This window comes from Sinocyclocheilus rhinocerous, unplaced genomic scaffold, assembly GCF_001515625.1.
Source record: "Sinocyclocheilus rhinocerous isolate Xijiao unplaced genomic scaffold, SAMN03320098_v1.1 scaffold1234, whole genome shotgun sequence".
Taxonomy (NCBI): Eukaryota; Metazoa; Chordata; class Actinopteri; order Cypriniformes; family Cyprinidae; genus Sinocyclocheilus; species Sinocyclocheilus rhinocerous.
This window is the reverse complement of record NW_015656153.1, coordinates 212,620-229,937: the sequence shown is the minus strand read 5'-3', so window position 1 is coordinate 229,937 and position 17,318 is coordinate 212,620. Positions and strand designations below refer to the sequence as shown.

At 40.0% G+C, this 17,318-nt stretch overlaps 2 protein-coding genes, 1 long non-coding RNA gene and 2 pseudogenes across 3 annotated transcripts; 3 read left to right on the top strand and 2 right to left on the bottom strand.

Annotated features, from left to right (window-relative positions):
- Positions 1-301: 301 nt before the first annotated feature.
- LOC107719510 (uncharacterized) lies at positions 302-1,545 on the bottom strand. The gene has a single exon (XM_016526927.1). The coding sequence runs from the start codon at positions 1,535-1,537 to the stop codon at positions 302-304; it is 1,236 nt and encodes a 411-aa protein (XP_016382413.1). The 5' UTR covers positions 1,538-1,545.
- A 1,711-nt stretch (positions 1,546-3,256) lies between these two features.
- LOC107719489 (HEAT repeat-containing protein 4-like) lies at positions 3,257-8,927 on the top strand (annotated as a pseudogene).
- A 520-nt stretch (positions 8,928-9,447) lies between these two features.
- Positions 9,448-10,029, bottom strand: LOC107719511 (uncharacterized). The gene is made up of 3 exons (XR_001637521.1): positions 9,967-10,029; positions 9,625-9,737; positions 9,448-9,539 (listed from the first exon to the last, which is right to left on the bottom strand). It is a non-coding gene; the product is annotated as an uncharacterized LOC107719511 (long non-coding RNA).
- A 797-nt stretch (positions 10,030-10,826) lies between these two features.
- Positions 10,827-13,654, top strand: LOC107719508 (poly(ADP-ribose) glycohydrolase ARH3-like). The gene is made up of 5 exons (XM_016526925.1): positions 10,827-10,918; positions 10,998-11,205; positions 12,081-12,268; positions 12,935-13,035; positions 13,130-13,654. Exons 1-5 carry the CDS (start codon positions 10,851-10,853, stop codon positions 13,504-13,506), a joined length of 942 nt encoding a protein of 313 aa, XP_016382411.1. The 5' UTR covers positions 10,827-10,850; the 3' UTR covers positions 13,507-13,654.
- Positions 13,655-14,145: 491 nt separating this feature from the next.
- On the top strand, positions 14,146-17,262 carry LOC107719488 (serine/threonine-protein kinase pim-1-like; annotated as a pseudogene).
- The last annotated feature ends 56 nt before the right edge of the window (positions 17,263-17,318 follow it).

The window sequence follows — 17,318 nt, the reverse complement described above, 5'->3', positions numbered from 1 at the left end:
TGGATGGTGTTTATGCATAGGTAGCATGTTTAATGTAAGGCTGTCAAATCGATTAATTGCATCCAAAATAAAAGTTGTTTATATAATGTACGTTTTATGTATATATAAATACACATGCATATGAATATATAAGAAATATTTACATGTGTGTATACTGTATATAGGCCTACACATGTAAATATTTCTTATGTATGCATGTGTATTTATATACACATTTAAATATACACAGTACACAAACATCAATCACAAACTTTTATTTTGGATTTGATTAATCAAGATCAATTGATTTAACATCCATAGTTTATGGTTTCATTATAACAACGCTGGGGCACATATTAGTCAAGGCACAGCATACAGTCACAATCTTGTCCAGGAACGTCATGTCTTCACCTTGACATGGGAGTAACATGCTGACTGGTACAATTCCGTTTAGTATGGTGTACTTTGTGCGTACACATCCAATCACCCTCTCCACATGAACCCTGAGGTGAGCTATCCGGCATGTTGCCTCCAAATCTTTTGCATCCAGCTGACTGCGTCCTCTTGTGAATGCAGGTATTTTCACTTCTGCACACGTGAGTCCAACACGGTCTCTGATGTCAAATCCGCGATCTGCCAACACCAAGTCCCCAGGCAATAGTTTATTAAGAAGACCACTATTCTCAGTCACATGCTTGTCACTGACACGACCTCCCCACCCTTGGGAAATGAAAGAGATAGATCCTCGTGGTGTAATGCCAAGGAGATACTTTAGGGTGTGCTGGTGTTTGTAGTGGGAAAATGTCTGCGCTCTAGCTTTGAGATTTGATGCTCTTTCAATGCGAATTTCAAAGCAGCCCACAATAACTGCTACTCGATTGCCAGAAGCCTCTATAAACTGATGTGGCATGGTGGCCTGCATGCAATGTCTCTCTGGCCAGTGCACCAAGGGTTTGAGATGTTTAAACATTGTACCTACGGTATCTCTGAATGTGGTGGACACAGTCTTTCGGTCCACAGAGAAGAGGTATGCAATGTGCTGTATTGGGAGATTCATCCTGAGGCGCATCAGTGTTGAAAGGAGCATCTGAAAAGGTGAGAGTTTTCGGCCAGTCTGTGGCAGGCAGGGAAGAAGCTGTTTCAACACACCCATCAGAAGCGCAAGACATGGAAGCCCAGTGTAGTACTTCACCTTTGCATCATCATCTTTAAAAGAATCCTCATCCATCTTCTTTTGAGCAAGCTCTTCCTTCAGTCTCCTGTTCTCCTCCAACAAGCAGTTAATTTCAGCACGCCTGCAACTACAAAGATGGCATTCCTGCTGTTCTGCAGTGTTGTAACTTGAGTCTGCGTCATCCATTTGTGAAGCATCATCTGCTGTTGCAGCTTCATCCATCAGTCTCTGGCCAGCTACATCTAGTGGTGCAGGTGCTGCATGATCCCCTGTGACAGATTGCAGTCTCCTTGTATTCCAGTTAAACTGCCCAGGGAGCGTTGCTTTAACTTCTGTGTGCCCGAGATGCAATGATGGTACCCAGTCAGGATCGCACTCTAGCATTTCATAGGCTGGCTTGCCTAAAAAGAAAAGATCAAATGATTTAATTAGTTATGTAGTTATTCAGCCAGTTACCCAGTGTTTGTCAGGATTGTGGGTAAAGATAAGGCAAGGACTCAAATGCAGAAAGCAAAGGGCTTTATTACACAGACGAGAGCGCGCGAGCGCGACCCAAGTGAACTCGAACCGCACGCTCACACAAAAACAAGATACATGAGTGTCAGGGCCAAACCAGACCAAAGTGACAGAACCCTAAAGTTAGCGGTGTAACAACAACTCCATGTTTGCACTGCTAGTGGTAAAAACAACAACAACAAAAAGTTAGACGTGTTTTGTTTATAACTTACCTTAAACTAACTTTGTGAAAATGCTGTGAACGAACAAGCGTGTTTCGGGAAATGTTGTTGAAGGTAATGGTTTTCCTTCTTACTGCTGCTACCCAAGTCATGCGACGCCGCTTTGTTAACTCTGAGACCTGAGATCCAAGGTGCTGTTTCCAGGCAGGAAAGCAGAAAAATCTCAATCCATTTGAGATTCGGTTTCCACGCCGGTGTTCTGACGATTTGTACCCTGTCAGATTTTGCTACCTCCCATTAAAACAGATGATAGCATAATTCGATAGCGAAAAGTGCTACCTATCAGATTTAGCTTCCAGCATGATATTAATAAAGTGTGAGGCTTTATTAACATGTACACCTACCCCAACCCTAAACCTACCCTTACAGTAGGATAAATACAGTGTTGGTAGCATAATCTGATAGGTAGCATTATTTGTCAGAACACCGGTCGTGAGTGCGATTATGGCAGCTAATTACACAACAAGCTTTCACCATTGATACGTATTTTTAGCTGTACAAAGCAAACAAAAGTGTCTATCACCAATCCAACACTGCTGTGTCCCTAAGTCCCAAAATGCATTGCGTTGCTGACGTCACGTTCCCAGAGACATCTGTTTCGGGAGTAAATAATGAATGCTGTAGTAGGCTATTTCGTAATTTTTAAGTCAATCTCGTGAGGGGAGTGAGGGGGTTTATGCATGTAAGTAAATGATGACACAATTACAATGACGTAAGAACGTTACTGAAAGTTTTACAATTTATTAAGATGTTGTTTACAACAAAGTGAATGCATCATGTAGCCTAATGATGACGCATTCATATGATGACACATAAAATCATGTCGCCACCTACTGGCCCCTAAAGACCCCTAATATGAATTAGTAGATTAATCTTTTTGGTTAACTGATTCAAAATATTTGACTCACTGGGATGAATCAAATCTCCACAGCGGTCGCTCTGCAGCCAAAACAAGCTCGTCTTGTTGCTATGCCAACATCTGAGAGTTGCCAGAGCTGTAGTAACTTTACCTTTGTCAGCGAACTGCTTTTCTTTTTTTCTTTGATATAAACTGCTTTGAATAATAAAAACTTTTCAGCGTGAGCTCTGATGTGATTTGTGCAGTTTGTCGGTAGGTGACTTCTCATAATAGCCAAAGTTGCACTTTTTTATTTTAATTTGTGTATGTATTTTTACTTTTTATTTGTTTGTTTATTTATTTTGCACCTTTATCATTTTCAATGGGTTCTTTTTATGTAGTGGTTTAAAACGGTAGCCAGATTTCTTTTGTTTTTAAGCCAGCAGGCTTTAAGAATCAAATAATCAATTTCTATTTGATCATCGTTTCCTTTTATAGACGATTTCTCATAAGGCCTCACTGGGAATCATGAATTTACAGCATGTAAAATGGAGACCAGAGCACCACAGCAAGCGCAGAGAGGACCGTCTGTACAAACAGCTTCTGAATAATGCAAGCCAGATCCTTTCTTTCTCCAAAGAAGTTATGGACGAGATGGGGGCCATTTCATACAGAAAAGCTGACTTTAGCTGGCTTTTTCATGCCACAGGCCCCTTAGCACCAGTTACCAGATTAAAGAAAATAAAGAGGCATGAGAACAATGAAATAGCCTGCAACATCACTCGTTTAACCCAAGAAGGCAGAATTTCAGTACAGACTCCTGTAGTGAACACTAAGGTACCTTTCTTGAGTCTTAGTGATCAAAACAAGATGTATGATGTGTTTAGAATAACAAATGCGTGCACACCTGTCTGAAGGAATTCTCAACAGAGGATTGTGAAGCCCAGAGCAGCAGGTGGCAGGAGTTTGCACAAAATAAGACGGGGCAACTATTACAGCTGAGGAAACAACACAGGCAGGACTATTACTTCATCATTTCTAAATACATCACCCTTAAAGGGATAGTCCACCAAAAAAAATTACATTCTATCATCATTTACTCAATCTCATGTCGTTCCAATCTTGCACTATTTTCTTTCTTCTGTGGAACATAGAAGAAAATGTTTTGAAGAATGTAGGTAACCAAACAGTTTCCGTTCGTTTTCCCTTCCATTGTATGGACAAAAATACTGTGAAAGTCAATGGGAACCGAAACCGTTTGGTCACCAATATTCTTCTTTATTTGTGTTCCGCAGGAGATAAAATGCATACAGGTTTGTAATGACACGCGGGTGAGTAAATGATGAGAGAATTTTCATTTTTGGGTGGTGCATACTGTACACCTACTTAGTCCAAGGCCTAAGCCACACTTGTATAGATTTTTGAGGTCTCTGTCCTTATTTAACAGAATACCAGGTTATGTGCTCTCTCCAGTAAGCACAGATCTGCAGAACCGCTTAAATAAGACAGCAACCACTGTGACCACCAAGCACATTGAGATCCCACAGGCCCCTCGGCTACAGGACATCTTGAATCCACGTGCTGTCACAAAGAACGTCTCTGAACAGGAGATCTTCTCAGGTAGACTTACACATGTATCTTGAATGTGAATGTTTACTTGCAGTTGAAGAACAGTATTAGAGTTAAAAATGTCATTGTGACATGGAAAGCTGAAAGATTCATATGTGCCTCAAATGTTTACATTTCTGTCTTCCATTTGCTTTAGCAGGAACTGGTAGAGCTGTAAGAGCAGAACAGCCAGGGATGGGCAAAGATACATCAAAATGTATTTTAAAACTAAATCAGCACCCTGATAAAGAGGTTGACTGGCACAAAGTATTTTATGTATTTTGAAAATACAAAAATACTAATCTTAAATGTATTTAAATACAAATTACATTTGATTTTTGCCGAAGGCTTTCAAATACAAAATAGTATTTTGTATTTCAAATACGTATTTTAAATACATGTATCTGAAATACTGCCCATCCCTGAGAACAGCAATGGATGGATCAGCCCATCAAAATTGACCATGTCCTCAAGCAGGGTCTCAGACCTCCTGACTTCAGCGGACAGGACCCTGAGATGCCCAAACAGTCTATGGCTGAACTTTCCACACTTCGCTATGCAGTTGATCAACGGAGGAATGCCTGCAACATCAGTAGGTGTTTCTTTTCACAGCTCTGTGCGCAATACAGGGGCGCCACTATGGTTTCTGGGCCCCCTGGACAGCATATTCAATCGCATTCCGGGAAGGTCCCCCTTGGGAGAGATCGCAATCGGTTCCCCTCGGTAGAAATCGTGTTTCCCCCTTGGGGGCCCCCCTCCATCGTTGGGCCCTTAGAATCGTCCTAACCTCCCCCACCCCAGCCCACCCACATACTGTAACTTATTATCAATGGTTATATTTATAGTCTATTAATAAATTCCACTTTTATTAAGTTTATTAAGTAATACACTTATGAAAAAAAAACATTGTTAGACTTACCTGAGATTTGTTAGCTATAGATAGATATCCAGTGTGTTATTTGCAGGAAAGCACCTTGGATACCTGCATACATTTTATTGTTTTGCATCGATTGTTCACATGGAAACTCCTTTTGAAAAATCATTATTTGTTTCATCTAGAGTTGCCCTTGCAGAGAGTGACCATCGAGGGCCTAAAAAGGGCTCTTAGTGACCCCTAATTACCCAGTGCGGCTGGAGGCCATCTTAACTTGTGCATTGGGAGCAATTAATGGACCACAAGAAGAGCTTGACCCAGGCAAAGCAGGCTAATCTGTCAGCTAAAAACACATTTTTCAATGCATACAAAATATATCGTAACATAATACAATATACTATTCAAAAGTTTGGGGTCAGTAAGAATTCATACTTTTATTCAACTATGACGCATGCTTGATCTGAAAAGAGCTGTTTTTGACAGGGTAAAAAATTTGTTTTTTACACTACCATTGATAAATTTTAACCAAACTATGTTACAGACTTTTCATTAAGACCCTAAAGAATCATATCAACTTGTGGAAAATGGGCATCCTATGACCCCTTTAATCAAAAGTAACAGTAAAGAATTTTACACTACTAAAAAATACATATTTCAAATACTGTAAATGTTGTATTTTACGTTCTATTCATCACAGGTTTCCACAAAAATATTAAACAGCACAACTGTTTTTAACATTGCTAATAATAAGAAATGTTTCTTGAGCAGCAACATCAGCATATTAGAATGATTTTTGAAGGATCATGAGACACTGAAGACTGGAGTAATGGCTGCTGAAAATTCAGCTTTGCCATCACAGGTATAAATGACATTTTAAAATATATTCAAATAGAAAACAGTTTTAAATTGTAAAATATTTCACAATACTGTTTTTACTGTATTTTTTTATCAAATAAATGCACACACACACACACACACACACACACACATATATATATATATATATATACATACATACATACTGTATATAATATGCAAACCCTTTTAAAGCATTAATTAAATAAGGTAGAAAATAAATAAATAATAGTGTATTAATAGTGTAAAATTACTCAAAAACTGATAGCTAATTCCTTCTTTGCTCAGGTCAACATAGTAAGGGATGCAAATTGAAGGCAGATCCTCAGGACCTGCAGGCTCTCATTGTCTCAGCGCTTGATGACCCAGTGAAGAGAGTTCAGATGGCTGCTGCAGTGTGCCAGTATGCCATGAGGACACCTAACGCTCGCGCCAGAGACATACTACGAAGCACTTTGAAGCAGGGTCTGTGGAAGGATACCAATGCCTGAAACCAAAAAATGTCAACTAAAATAACTTAAATTACTAACAAACATTAATGTCACAGGTAAAGCCATCTGTTCTACTCAGATGTTGACTCTAAATGACCATCATATGTTATGACTCAGACCCTTCTGGCACAGGTGCAAACAGCTGGGTGCTTGGCGATAGACGGTGATGCGAGTCAAGCTGTCATACAGAGACTCCTGTCACAGCACCTTCTCAGAGACGCTCCTTCAGATCACGAGCAGTCAATGATGCTTCACTCCAACATTAGCAGCAAGACTGAGTGACTCTCAGTAGTTTTTGAGTAAAAGATTATATCATTTATGCATGCACGAGGTAAACTAGTTTATCTTATTCACATAAAATCATTTTTCATACACCACTGTTTAGAAGTTTGGGGTTTGTAAAATTTAGTTTTTGAAAGAAGTCTCTTATGCTGACCAAGGCCGCATTTATTTGATCAAAAATATAGTAAAAACTACAATATTGAAATATTATTACACTTTAAACTTACTTTTTAATATATTTGAATCAATTTTGAAATGTAATTTATTTCTGTGATAGCAAGGCTGAATTTTCAGCAGTCATTACTCCAGTCTTCAGTGTCACATGATCCTTCAGAAATCATTCTAATATGCTGATATAGTGCTCAATAAATGTTTTTTTATTATCAATGTTGCCAATTAATATTTTTTGGGAAACCATGATTTTTTTGAGAATTCTTGGATGAATACAAAGTTCAAAAGAACAGCATTTATTTGAAATAGAAAAAAATTGTGCCATTATAAATGTCCTAACTGTTTGATCAATTTAATGCATCCTTTCTACTCAAACTTTTGCATGGTGTTTCCCATCCAGACACTAGTGCGCTCTCTTCTGGCACAAGAGTTAAACAGTGCTAACTGGAGAACACGGGTTCAGGCCTGTACTAGCATTGCACAACTCAGAAGTCCACTAAACAAGGTACCATGTAATTCCTCAGCAAATTTCAGACAACTGTCTACATATCTAATATCTCTAATGGTTGTAGAAAATACTATTGCTTTTCATGAAGGATCTTTGCAACAAACTGATATACATGATGTGGAACGACAGGAGTGGTGCCGTTCGTCACGCTGCAGCACTGGCTCTGAGTAAAATGGATGCGGCCAGAGAGATGCACAGTGAGCTGAGGTGACTATCTCTACCCAACATACATATCAGAGGGTTTGGATTTAGTTCATTCTTAACACGCAATATCTCCACAGTGCGAAGCTGGAGGAGGGTCCAACTGCTTGGCAGGTGGAAGCGCTGATTTTCATTGGTCAGCTCAATATAATGACACCCAAGCTACTGCCTACTTTTCTGCAGTGCTTTAATGATGACTTTGTGGCTGTGCGCAAACAAGCTTGCTTGACTGCAGCATCTCTAATGTTGGATGACCAGTTGGTGAGGAAGTAAAGCACAATAGATCTTTGATGGCATACGGACAATAAAAGACTGTGAAAAAGAAATTGAGGGTTCACTCAAATGACCACATAAAACATGTTCACAGGTCCTGGATCAGCTAATTAACCTGATTCAGAATGATCCATTGTGGGAGATGAAAGTGGAAGCTATTAATGGTAAGTGTGAAAATAAATTAAAGGAAGAGTTCACCAAAAAATGAAAAAAAATTGCTGAAAATGTATTTACTCTCAGGCCATCCATGATGTAGATGAGTTTGTTTCTTCATCGTGACAGAGACATTTAGCATTACATCACTTGCTCACCAGTGGATCTTCTGCAGTGAATGGGTGCCGTCAGAATGAGTCCAAACTGCTGATAAAAACATCACAATAATCCACAAGTAATCCACATGGTATCCAGCGAAAATATGAGTCCTCTATTTATAATACTGCTTTCTCCAGTGAAAACATCGTCTCAGCTGAATCAGGAGAGAAATATGCATAGATCAAGCACCGTTTACAAGCAAAAACAGTCCAAAGCAGTTCTAAACAAATGTCAATGGATTTTGATGTGAGAAGACAACAGGGGACTGGAGGAGATGTTATTATGGATTATGAACAAGTATTTTCACCTGAAGTGATAGTTTAAAGGAATAGTTCACCCAGAAATGAAAATTTTGTCATTAATTACTCACCCTCATGTCATTCCAAACCCGTAAGACCTTCGTTCATTTTCAGAAAACAGATATTTTTCATGAAATGTGAGAGCTCTCAGACCCTGCATAGACAGCTTCCGCCATTTTGGAGAGTACCCAAGAGCGTAATTGACGTAATCAGCGTTGTTTACGTTCGGGGGAGAAAGCGTGCGCATGAACGCAATCTGCGTAATCAGCGTTGTTTACACTTAGGGCAAAGCGATGGCATGCGTATGCGTTGTGATACTCTCTAAAATGGCAGAAGACGTAACTCGGGGGAGAAGAATTGTTGAGAAAAAAAAAATTATTTTTGTTTTGTTTGCACTCAAAAAGTATTCTCGTAGCTTCGCAAAACTGAAGTTGATGTCCTTACTACGTTTCTGGACCTGGGAACATTACAGTTGCGTTGCTGTCTATGCAGGGTCTGAGAGCTCTCACATTTCATCAAAAATATCTTAATTTGTGTTCCCGAAGATGAACGAAGGTCTTACGGGTTTGGAACGACATGAGGGTGAGTAATTAATAACAGAATTTTCCTTTTTGGGTGAATTATCCCTTTAAGTTATTTTTGATGAAATCCAAGAGCTTTAACATTCTTCAAAATATTTTCTTTTGTGTTCAACAGAAGAAAGTAACTCATACAGATTTGGAACAACTTGAGGGTGAGTAAACGATGACAGAATTTTCAGTTTTGGGTGAACAATCCCTTTAAGGTTTGTAAATCAGAAAAAATATTAAGTGGTGAGATAAAAAATATGTTTGTTTCCAACCTGATCAAGATCATGTCTAATTCTGTTCAGCTGCTCAGCTTCAAGTAAAGATGTAGAAAAGCCTTCTGAATCCCGTGGGAGGGCATCGAGCTCCTCCTATAAGATCCATAATACAAATGCTTGACATTATACACCATAACAGTTTAAAATCTATCTCAAAATTAACCATATCTTAGTTTACCTGTGTCATGGTGCCTGATGTTACACATCTGGCTAAAATCTTAGCAGCAGGTGTCACTGTATAGGGTAATGGGGTCCCAGGGATTCATAACAAGCGTTTTTATTTTTTCAGACCTGATGGCAATTAAACAAACAATGAAGCCTAAAAATTTGAGTGTTTCTTCGGCTATAGGCATTTTCATGTCTAAGGGCTTTTTTAAAATTATTATTATTAAAGCTAACAGATTACAACTTATTTATATATATACGTCCTAGGAGCCCCTAAGAGCAAATGGTGATATAATATAATAGTTACAAATATGGGAGGGGATTAAAAATATTATATTTCAATGGTGTAACTTACCGTTAGCCCACAACACTTATATTTCCCCGAGAAACCTTGCGAACTCTCAGTAATTTACTTTGCCCATACTATAGATGTCAATGGCTACCGTCAAGTGTTTGGTTACCAACATTCTTCAAAATATTTTCTTTTGTGTTCAACAGAAGAAAGTAACTCATACAGATTTGGAACAAATTGAGGGCGAGTAAACAATGACAGAATTTTCAGTTTTGGGTGAACAATCCCTTTAAGGTTTGTAAATCAGAAAAAATATTAAGTGGTGAGATAAAAAATATGTTTGTTTCCAACCTGATCAAGATCATGTCTAATTCTGTTCAGCTGCTCAGCTTCAAGTAAAGATGTAGAAAAGCCTTCTGAATCCCGTGGGAGGGCATCGAGCTCCTCCTATAAGATCCATAATACAAATGCTTGACATTATACACCATAACAGTTTAAAATCTATCTCAAAATTAACCATATCTTAGTTTACCTGTGTCATGGTGCCTGATGTTACACATCTGGCTAAAATCTTAGCAGCAGGTGTCACTGTATAGGGTAATGGGGTCCCAGGGATTCATAACAAGCGTTTTTATTTTTTCAGACCTGATGGCAATTAAACAAACAATGAAGCCTAAAAATTTGAGTGTTTCTTCGACTATAGGCATTTTCATGTCTAAGGGCTTTTTTAAAATTATTATTATTAAAGCTAACAGATTACAACTTATTTTTATATATACGTCCTAGGAGCCCCTAAGAGCAAATGGTGATATAATATAATAGTTAAAAATATGGGAGGGGATTACAAATATTATATTTCAATGGTGTAACTTACCGTTAGCCCACAACACTTATATTTCCAATTGACATTTTTTCCAGGAATTCTTCAGTACAGTGATGACACAGCCATGATGCGATGCGTTGCAGATTCACTCCTCACCAGGATGGCGTTTGATGAACGAGACATGGCTCGAAGGTATGTTATCATTGGAAATGACTAAAAGAGTCCTTTTAAGCAAGTATTGGATTTTCCTGATCATCTTATTTGATTCCAGATTTGCAAAGGAGTATAACCTTGCTCCGGGGCGAGGTTACGGCTCAGGTGTCATACAGGTACTGCGGAAGCTTGCGTCGCCCCATCTGAAGGACGTCTTCCAGCCGGCACAGGCTCAGTTTGGCGGCCGCGGTTCTTTCGGGAATGGAGGTGCCATGAGAGCGGCACCCTTTGCCCTGGCCTTCAAAAGTCGTGCTGATGTCTGCAGGGTAAATAGTCATCTGATTGTTGAATCTAAGCTAGTAGCATTCTGCACTTCAAACATTTTTGACATTTTGAATTGCTCATAAAAAGAATGAGCAATAGCTTTAGACTTTATATAATGAGGATTCATATAAATGGTTCTCAACCTGGGGGCCTCAAGATGGCTAAACATCTTTAAAGTAATCAATTATTATTAATATATTAAATCAATAATTAACTCAAATCTATATAAGAATGCTAAAAACACATAAATCAACATGTAAAGTGAATCATAATTCTTTCTTAATCATTTTTACTGAACAACATACAGTTCTCGAATTTTTTATTTTGTTATGCTGGTTGAAAGTCTCTTCACATCCCGAGAGCAATCAATAAGTTAAGTGGTCTATATGTATTTATATCATCTTTGGAAGGCGTAGGACCATAAAATGTTCGACCAATCAGATTATTCGGTCCGAACATTATGATAACAGTTAACGTATGTATTTGCATACCTCCATGCGCCCTGTTCACACAGACATGATATGTCATGAGCACGTTCGATTACGCTGTTGCAGACCGAGCGAGAATGTAAGGCGTTATTATTGTAATATTATGTGCTTCGTCTCACCGGTGAATGAGACATGAGATAATCTGACAGCGTTGCATTCAGTTCTCCACTAACGCCGTCTCTCATTGTGTCGCTGCTGAGTCTTTGGTCTACCTGTGCACGTTCATGTTTTTTGGTGGAGGCATGATTATGCAGGAAAGGTGGGATCTTGCTTTCAAAGCTATCTTGCTATTGCTAGCCTTTCCAAAATCACCCACCCTACCTTTAATATGAAAGGCTAATTTGGACTGTCCCAGGCTAACATTCTGTCCTTCCATTTACTTTTGGCAGTACTCTCGGCTTGGCGCAATGTTAACACACTCATGCTCTTTGGGCTACAATGGGGCAGCGTTGCAGGCCCTTGCTGTTCATCTGTCTCTCCAAGGCGCTTTGGCTCTGCCAAAAGAATTCATCAACAAACTGATATCAGAAATGGAGGAGATGGAAATAGATGAAACAGCCCAGCTTGATGCTAAAGCGTAAGTGAACTCATGGAAAGAACAAATTTTAAGCTGTATGTTTCTTAAATGGATAGTTTACTCAAATGAAAAGTATGTCATCATTTACGTTGTTCCAAACCTGAATGACTTTCTTTCTTCAGTAGAACTTAAAAGAAGACATTTTGATGAATGTTTAAACCGTTTGTTGTTGTTTGTCCATGCAGTGTTGTTATCATTAACTAAAACTAATAAAAGTTATTTTAGTTTTTTAAAATAAAGCTATTTGAAAATAGTATGAAAAATTAAGAACTACGAACTAAGAAATAGTAATTACTACTTTTAGTACTCAAATTACTAAAATTGAAATGAAAAATAAGTTAAAGCTAAATAATAAAAATAAATAAATAGTCCCACAACAAAATTTCCAAAAACTTAAACTAAAATTAAAATAAAAACTGAAAATATAAACATTTATTAAAAATATTAATAAATACTATGATGGTATATAAATAAAACTAATATAACACTGTCCAAATGACATTGGACCCCACTGTCTTTCATTTTATTGACAAAAAAACATTTTACAAAATGTCTTCTATTGAGTTCCACAGAAGATAAAACAGGTTTGAAGCAACCGTAATTTCTGAAAGAAATTTTATTTTTAGATGAACTGTCTGTTTTATTTCACTATGTTTTATTCCACAGACTCAATTTATCAGATTTCCCATATTGCTCACGATTGCACAGAGTGAAAGAACTTATGGACAGAAACAGTGTGAGCATTGAGGAGGTCATATCTGAACTGGGTTAGTATCGATTACTATTGATTAGCTTTGATCGGATCATTCATAAAGGCATTCTGCTGTTTTTCTTGAAGTTGACACTCTTTCTTTGTGTTAGGGAATGGCATCGCTGCCTTGCAGTCCGTGCCCACCGCTATCTTCTGCGTGCTGCATTGTTTGGAGCCCCGGGATGGGCTGCCAGAGCGATTCGGAGGACTGGAGAGGACAATAGCCTACAGCTTGGCTCTGGGTGGTGACACTGACACCATTGCTTGCATGGCAGGGGCAATCGCAGGGGCACATTATGGCATTGACTCCATTCCTCAGAGCTGGCAGAAGAGCTGCGAAGGGGTGGAGGAGGCAGATGATTTAGCGAGACGTTTGTATGATCTTTACTGCCTTCCACAGTTTGAAGAGGACAGGGGGACATCAAGCTGTGAAAACAATCAACCGCACACACACGCCAGTGATCAACACACTGCAAAAACTGACTGACCCACTACATGGCCATATGCAACATGCAGCCACACATAAGTGAAACTTCACCTGGCACACAGTGTCAAATGCACTTGCTAATATACCATCATCTATGTTTATAAAAATGTGAAACTTGTGCAAAAGGTTTACAATAAAAAGAACAAAATGGCACCATTTGATTGGTAATGATCTTGTGTTTTGTCCTTTCTTTACTTCACATTTAACACTGTTCTGAAAACTATATAGAGTGGGGGTTTGAAGTTCACTAGTCAACATGTCTCTCTTTTTTGTGCATTTTAATTTAGTACTAATTTAATTTTTTTAATCACAATAAAATATTCCACGTTTTGAAGAAACCTTAATGAATACAACAGGTAAAAATAAAAGAAATATGTTGCAAACATTTCTCTTTAATACATGTGTACATGCTTTGGTCATTCTTCATTAGATACTTTTCTCATTATTGTAGCTTAATATTTGTTAAAATCTTCTGCTCTTAGCTCAGTGTGACATAAAATAATTCTACAAAAAAGTTTTAGAACGTTGGATAGGACTATAAAGGCGAGAAATTCACTTGTTCACTTTGTGGCGAGTTAAGGAGTAGTTATCATCGACGGTGTTTACAGTTGTTGATAGCGTTTTTATCGTGTGGTGAATATGGGACAGCGACTTTCCCGGAGAGAAAAGGTGGAGGAGGGAGGTCAATCCCGAACACCAGTTACACCCACCGACCACAAGGCGGAGGTTCATCCCTCGTCCTCCTGACGAGACGCCTGTGGGTATCGGTGAGGGTGAAGGCGGGCAGGAGGAGAAAGGGCGAGAGAAATGCCTAGAGCCTAAGAAAAGGAGGCTGAAAAGAGGAGGTTCATGAGGCTTGCCTCCTTTTTCTGTTGTTTGTCTCGCCCCAAATCCACCAAAGCTCATGATGAACAGGTGGAGCAGGGTGAGGTGGACCAGGACGCTGACGCCGGACCATCCAGGAGGTGTTCTGATGGTAAATGACATGTTTTATCACCAAAGCTCGTTACAAAAGTCTCTTAATCATTTACACACAATAATAACAAACACAAAACCCATTACTCAGCAAAAAATGTCTTTCTTATACTTTATTTGTCATAATATAGTTAGATGAAATAGTATAATTAATTTGATATAATATGGTAGTATAGTATAATATTAACTTTTCAAACTAGTCTAAAGTACCCCTAAATGAAGAATATGATATATTATTTTGGTTGATATTCCTCTTTTTCGATCGGACTTCTCTACAGGACATTGTCTGTACTGTGGAGGACAATGATCATCAGGAGCCTCCTTCCAGTAGTCCTGAAGTCTACGCCAATGCCGAGGACCAGCAAATGAAGGACGATGAGCCTCAAGATCAGGACAGTCCAGTTAGTCCGTCAGCAGGTGAGAGATATCTGCTGAGACAAGGACGGCCTTCCGGTGGCCGTGAAATTTGTAGCCAAGACGGAGAATGTGCAGTACATCAGCCTTGTAAGTAGATTGTGCTCCCTGTGTCATCTCCCCTCAGTCACTGCATTTTTAACATTTTAAAATATTTCAGTAGACTAATTCCTTATTTGAGAATCCACTTATATTCTAACCATCATACAAACTGTCCTTCTTCTAGCCTGACCATCCCAGACCAGTACCTCTAGAGGTGGCCCTAACAGTCATGGCCAATCAAGGCCCTAACTGTTGCCACATCATAGAGTTACTGGACTGGCAGGACCATCTAGACCAGTATATCATGGTCCTAGAGCGGCCCTCACCCTGCGTCGACATGCACCTCTTTTGGCAGTATCACGGCGACCTCTTTAGTGAGGAGTTAGCGTGTCATTTCATGTGGCAGGTGATTGACGCTGCTGCCGTGTGCTGTTCCCGGGGGGGTGGACATCAAAATGCCAAATCTCCTCGTCAACACGAAGACCCTGGAGGTTAAATTGATCGATTTCGGGTGTGGGGACCTCCTGAAAAGCTCTTCTTACAACACCTACTCTGGTATGCGACATCATGATATTAATGTTGACTACAATTAAATGGCATTTCAGTCAGAGTATCCTGTGGAAAACTCTTGCCATCAGGGACAGCGATGTACTGCCCTCCGGAGTACTTTGGGAAGGGCGAGTACCACGGGAAGGAGGCAACAGTGTGGTCACTGGGCGTGCTGCTGTTCACCATGATCACCAGCCTTTTCCCGGACAGCAGCGATATCAGCTTGATGGACGTTGATGTCTGGTTCCAGCTGGGCTTTTTCTCAGATGGTGAGAAAATCATTACAGCTGAGAAGGAAGGATAGTGGCTTTATAAAAGATGGCCTAACCTGGATATTGCAGGAATCTTTCCAAGTTTACAAAGCAGGTGTGAAGTTGCAGGTAATAATCAGACATTGGCATTTTTCCCAACTTTCTGCACAGAATGTTGCCATTTCATTCGAGGTTGCCTGAAGAGCAACCCAGAACAGAGGCTTCATCTGGAGGAGATGCTGTTCCATGACTGGTTCAAGGTACTAAGTCTAAGATAAGCTAAAATGTATATATTAACATTAGGTCATTTGTTTATTTTTTGCCTTTTTGTTGGTTTGGTTTGTTTCTCTCAATATCTACATCAGCTTCCTTTTATTATTCAATACCTGCTGCAACAATATAGTCAATGCTCACACATTCTGTTTCAGGTCCTCCTATAAGTCATGGAAAAGAGGGTCAGCCCTGTGTCTGGCGGGCTGACATGCGTGGCCCCTCCATCCCTCCAGCCTTAGCGTCTTGTGGGGCTGGCAAGCCTTGGTTGCGTCTGGCGCCTTGGCTTGTGGCAGTAGTCTTTGCGTCTTGCGGAACTACTTGCCTGGGGATGTGTACATATTGTAAATAGTTAGTTTAGTTGTAGATAGTTAAGTTAGACCTTCCATCCCTCCAGCCTTTGCGTCTTGCGGGACTGGCAAGTCTTGGTTGCGTCTGGCGCCTTGCTTGAGGCGGTAGTTTTGGCACCTTGTGGAACTACTCACCTAGGGATGTATACTGTAAATAGTTTTAGTTTTAGCTAGTTAAGCACTATACCATTCAATCATATTTTAATAATGGGGTCACTCAGAGCTGCCACTGGCCTCCAGGTCCCAGAGATCAGTGTCACCGATACATCAGAGGTTGCAAGCATGGCCTCAGCCACAGAACTCTGTTTCTCAACTGCCTTGGGCCCAGAGATCCTGCCAGGACGGCTTCAGACATCCCTCTAAAGGCCACCAATAAAGGTTCTTGTCACTGCTGCTCCAGATCCTGCTGAGGCTCCACCGAGGTTGAAAGTCCCAGGATGCCCTTTCATAGCTTCGCTGGTCCCACAGGTCCCTCACACTGATGTTCCTTCCTGCCATGAGCAACCGGGTCTCAAAAGATCCTGTCAGGGACACTCCAGAAGTCATAGCGAAGGCCACCCTAAGGGTTCCTGAACCAGCTGTTGTTAAAGATGTCATGTAACAGGTCCCTGTCCCAGCTTGCTACAGCTCTGTGTCATAGCAGCTCCAGTCGCACCTGACATAACCAAGCAGGTCACACTGAAGCATGTCATGTCTGCCACAAAGGTTCCTCTCATGATGGTGCAGAGATTCATGCCACGCCTGCCAGAGAAATTGCAGCGAAGGCTGACCCAGTGTTTCCTGTCTTAGCCTCAGTCAGAGCTTATGTCCACGGCTGCTGCAGTCCCAGAGCTCCTCTCTCAACCTCACTGGTCCCAGAGGTTCCTGCTAATGCTCGGGGTTCTGTAACTTGTGTCCCACATTAAAAACACAATATGAAAATAAACACAAAATGTGAAAGAGGTTTATTTATTTATCACTT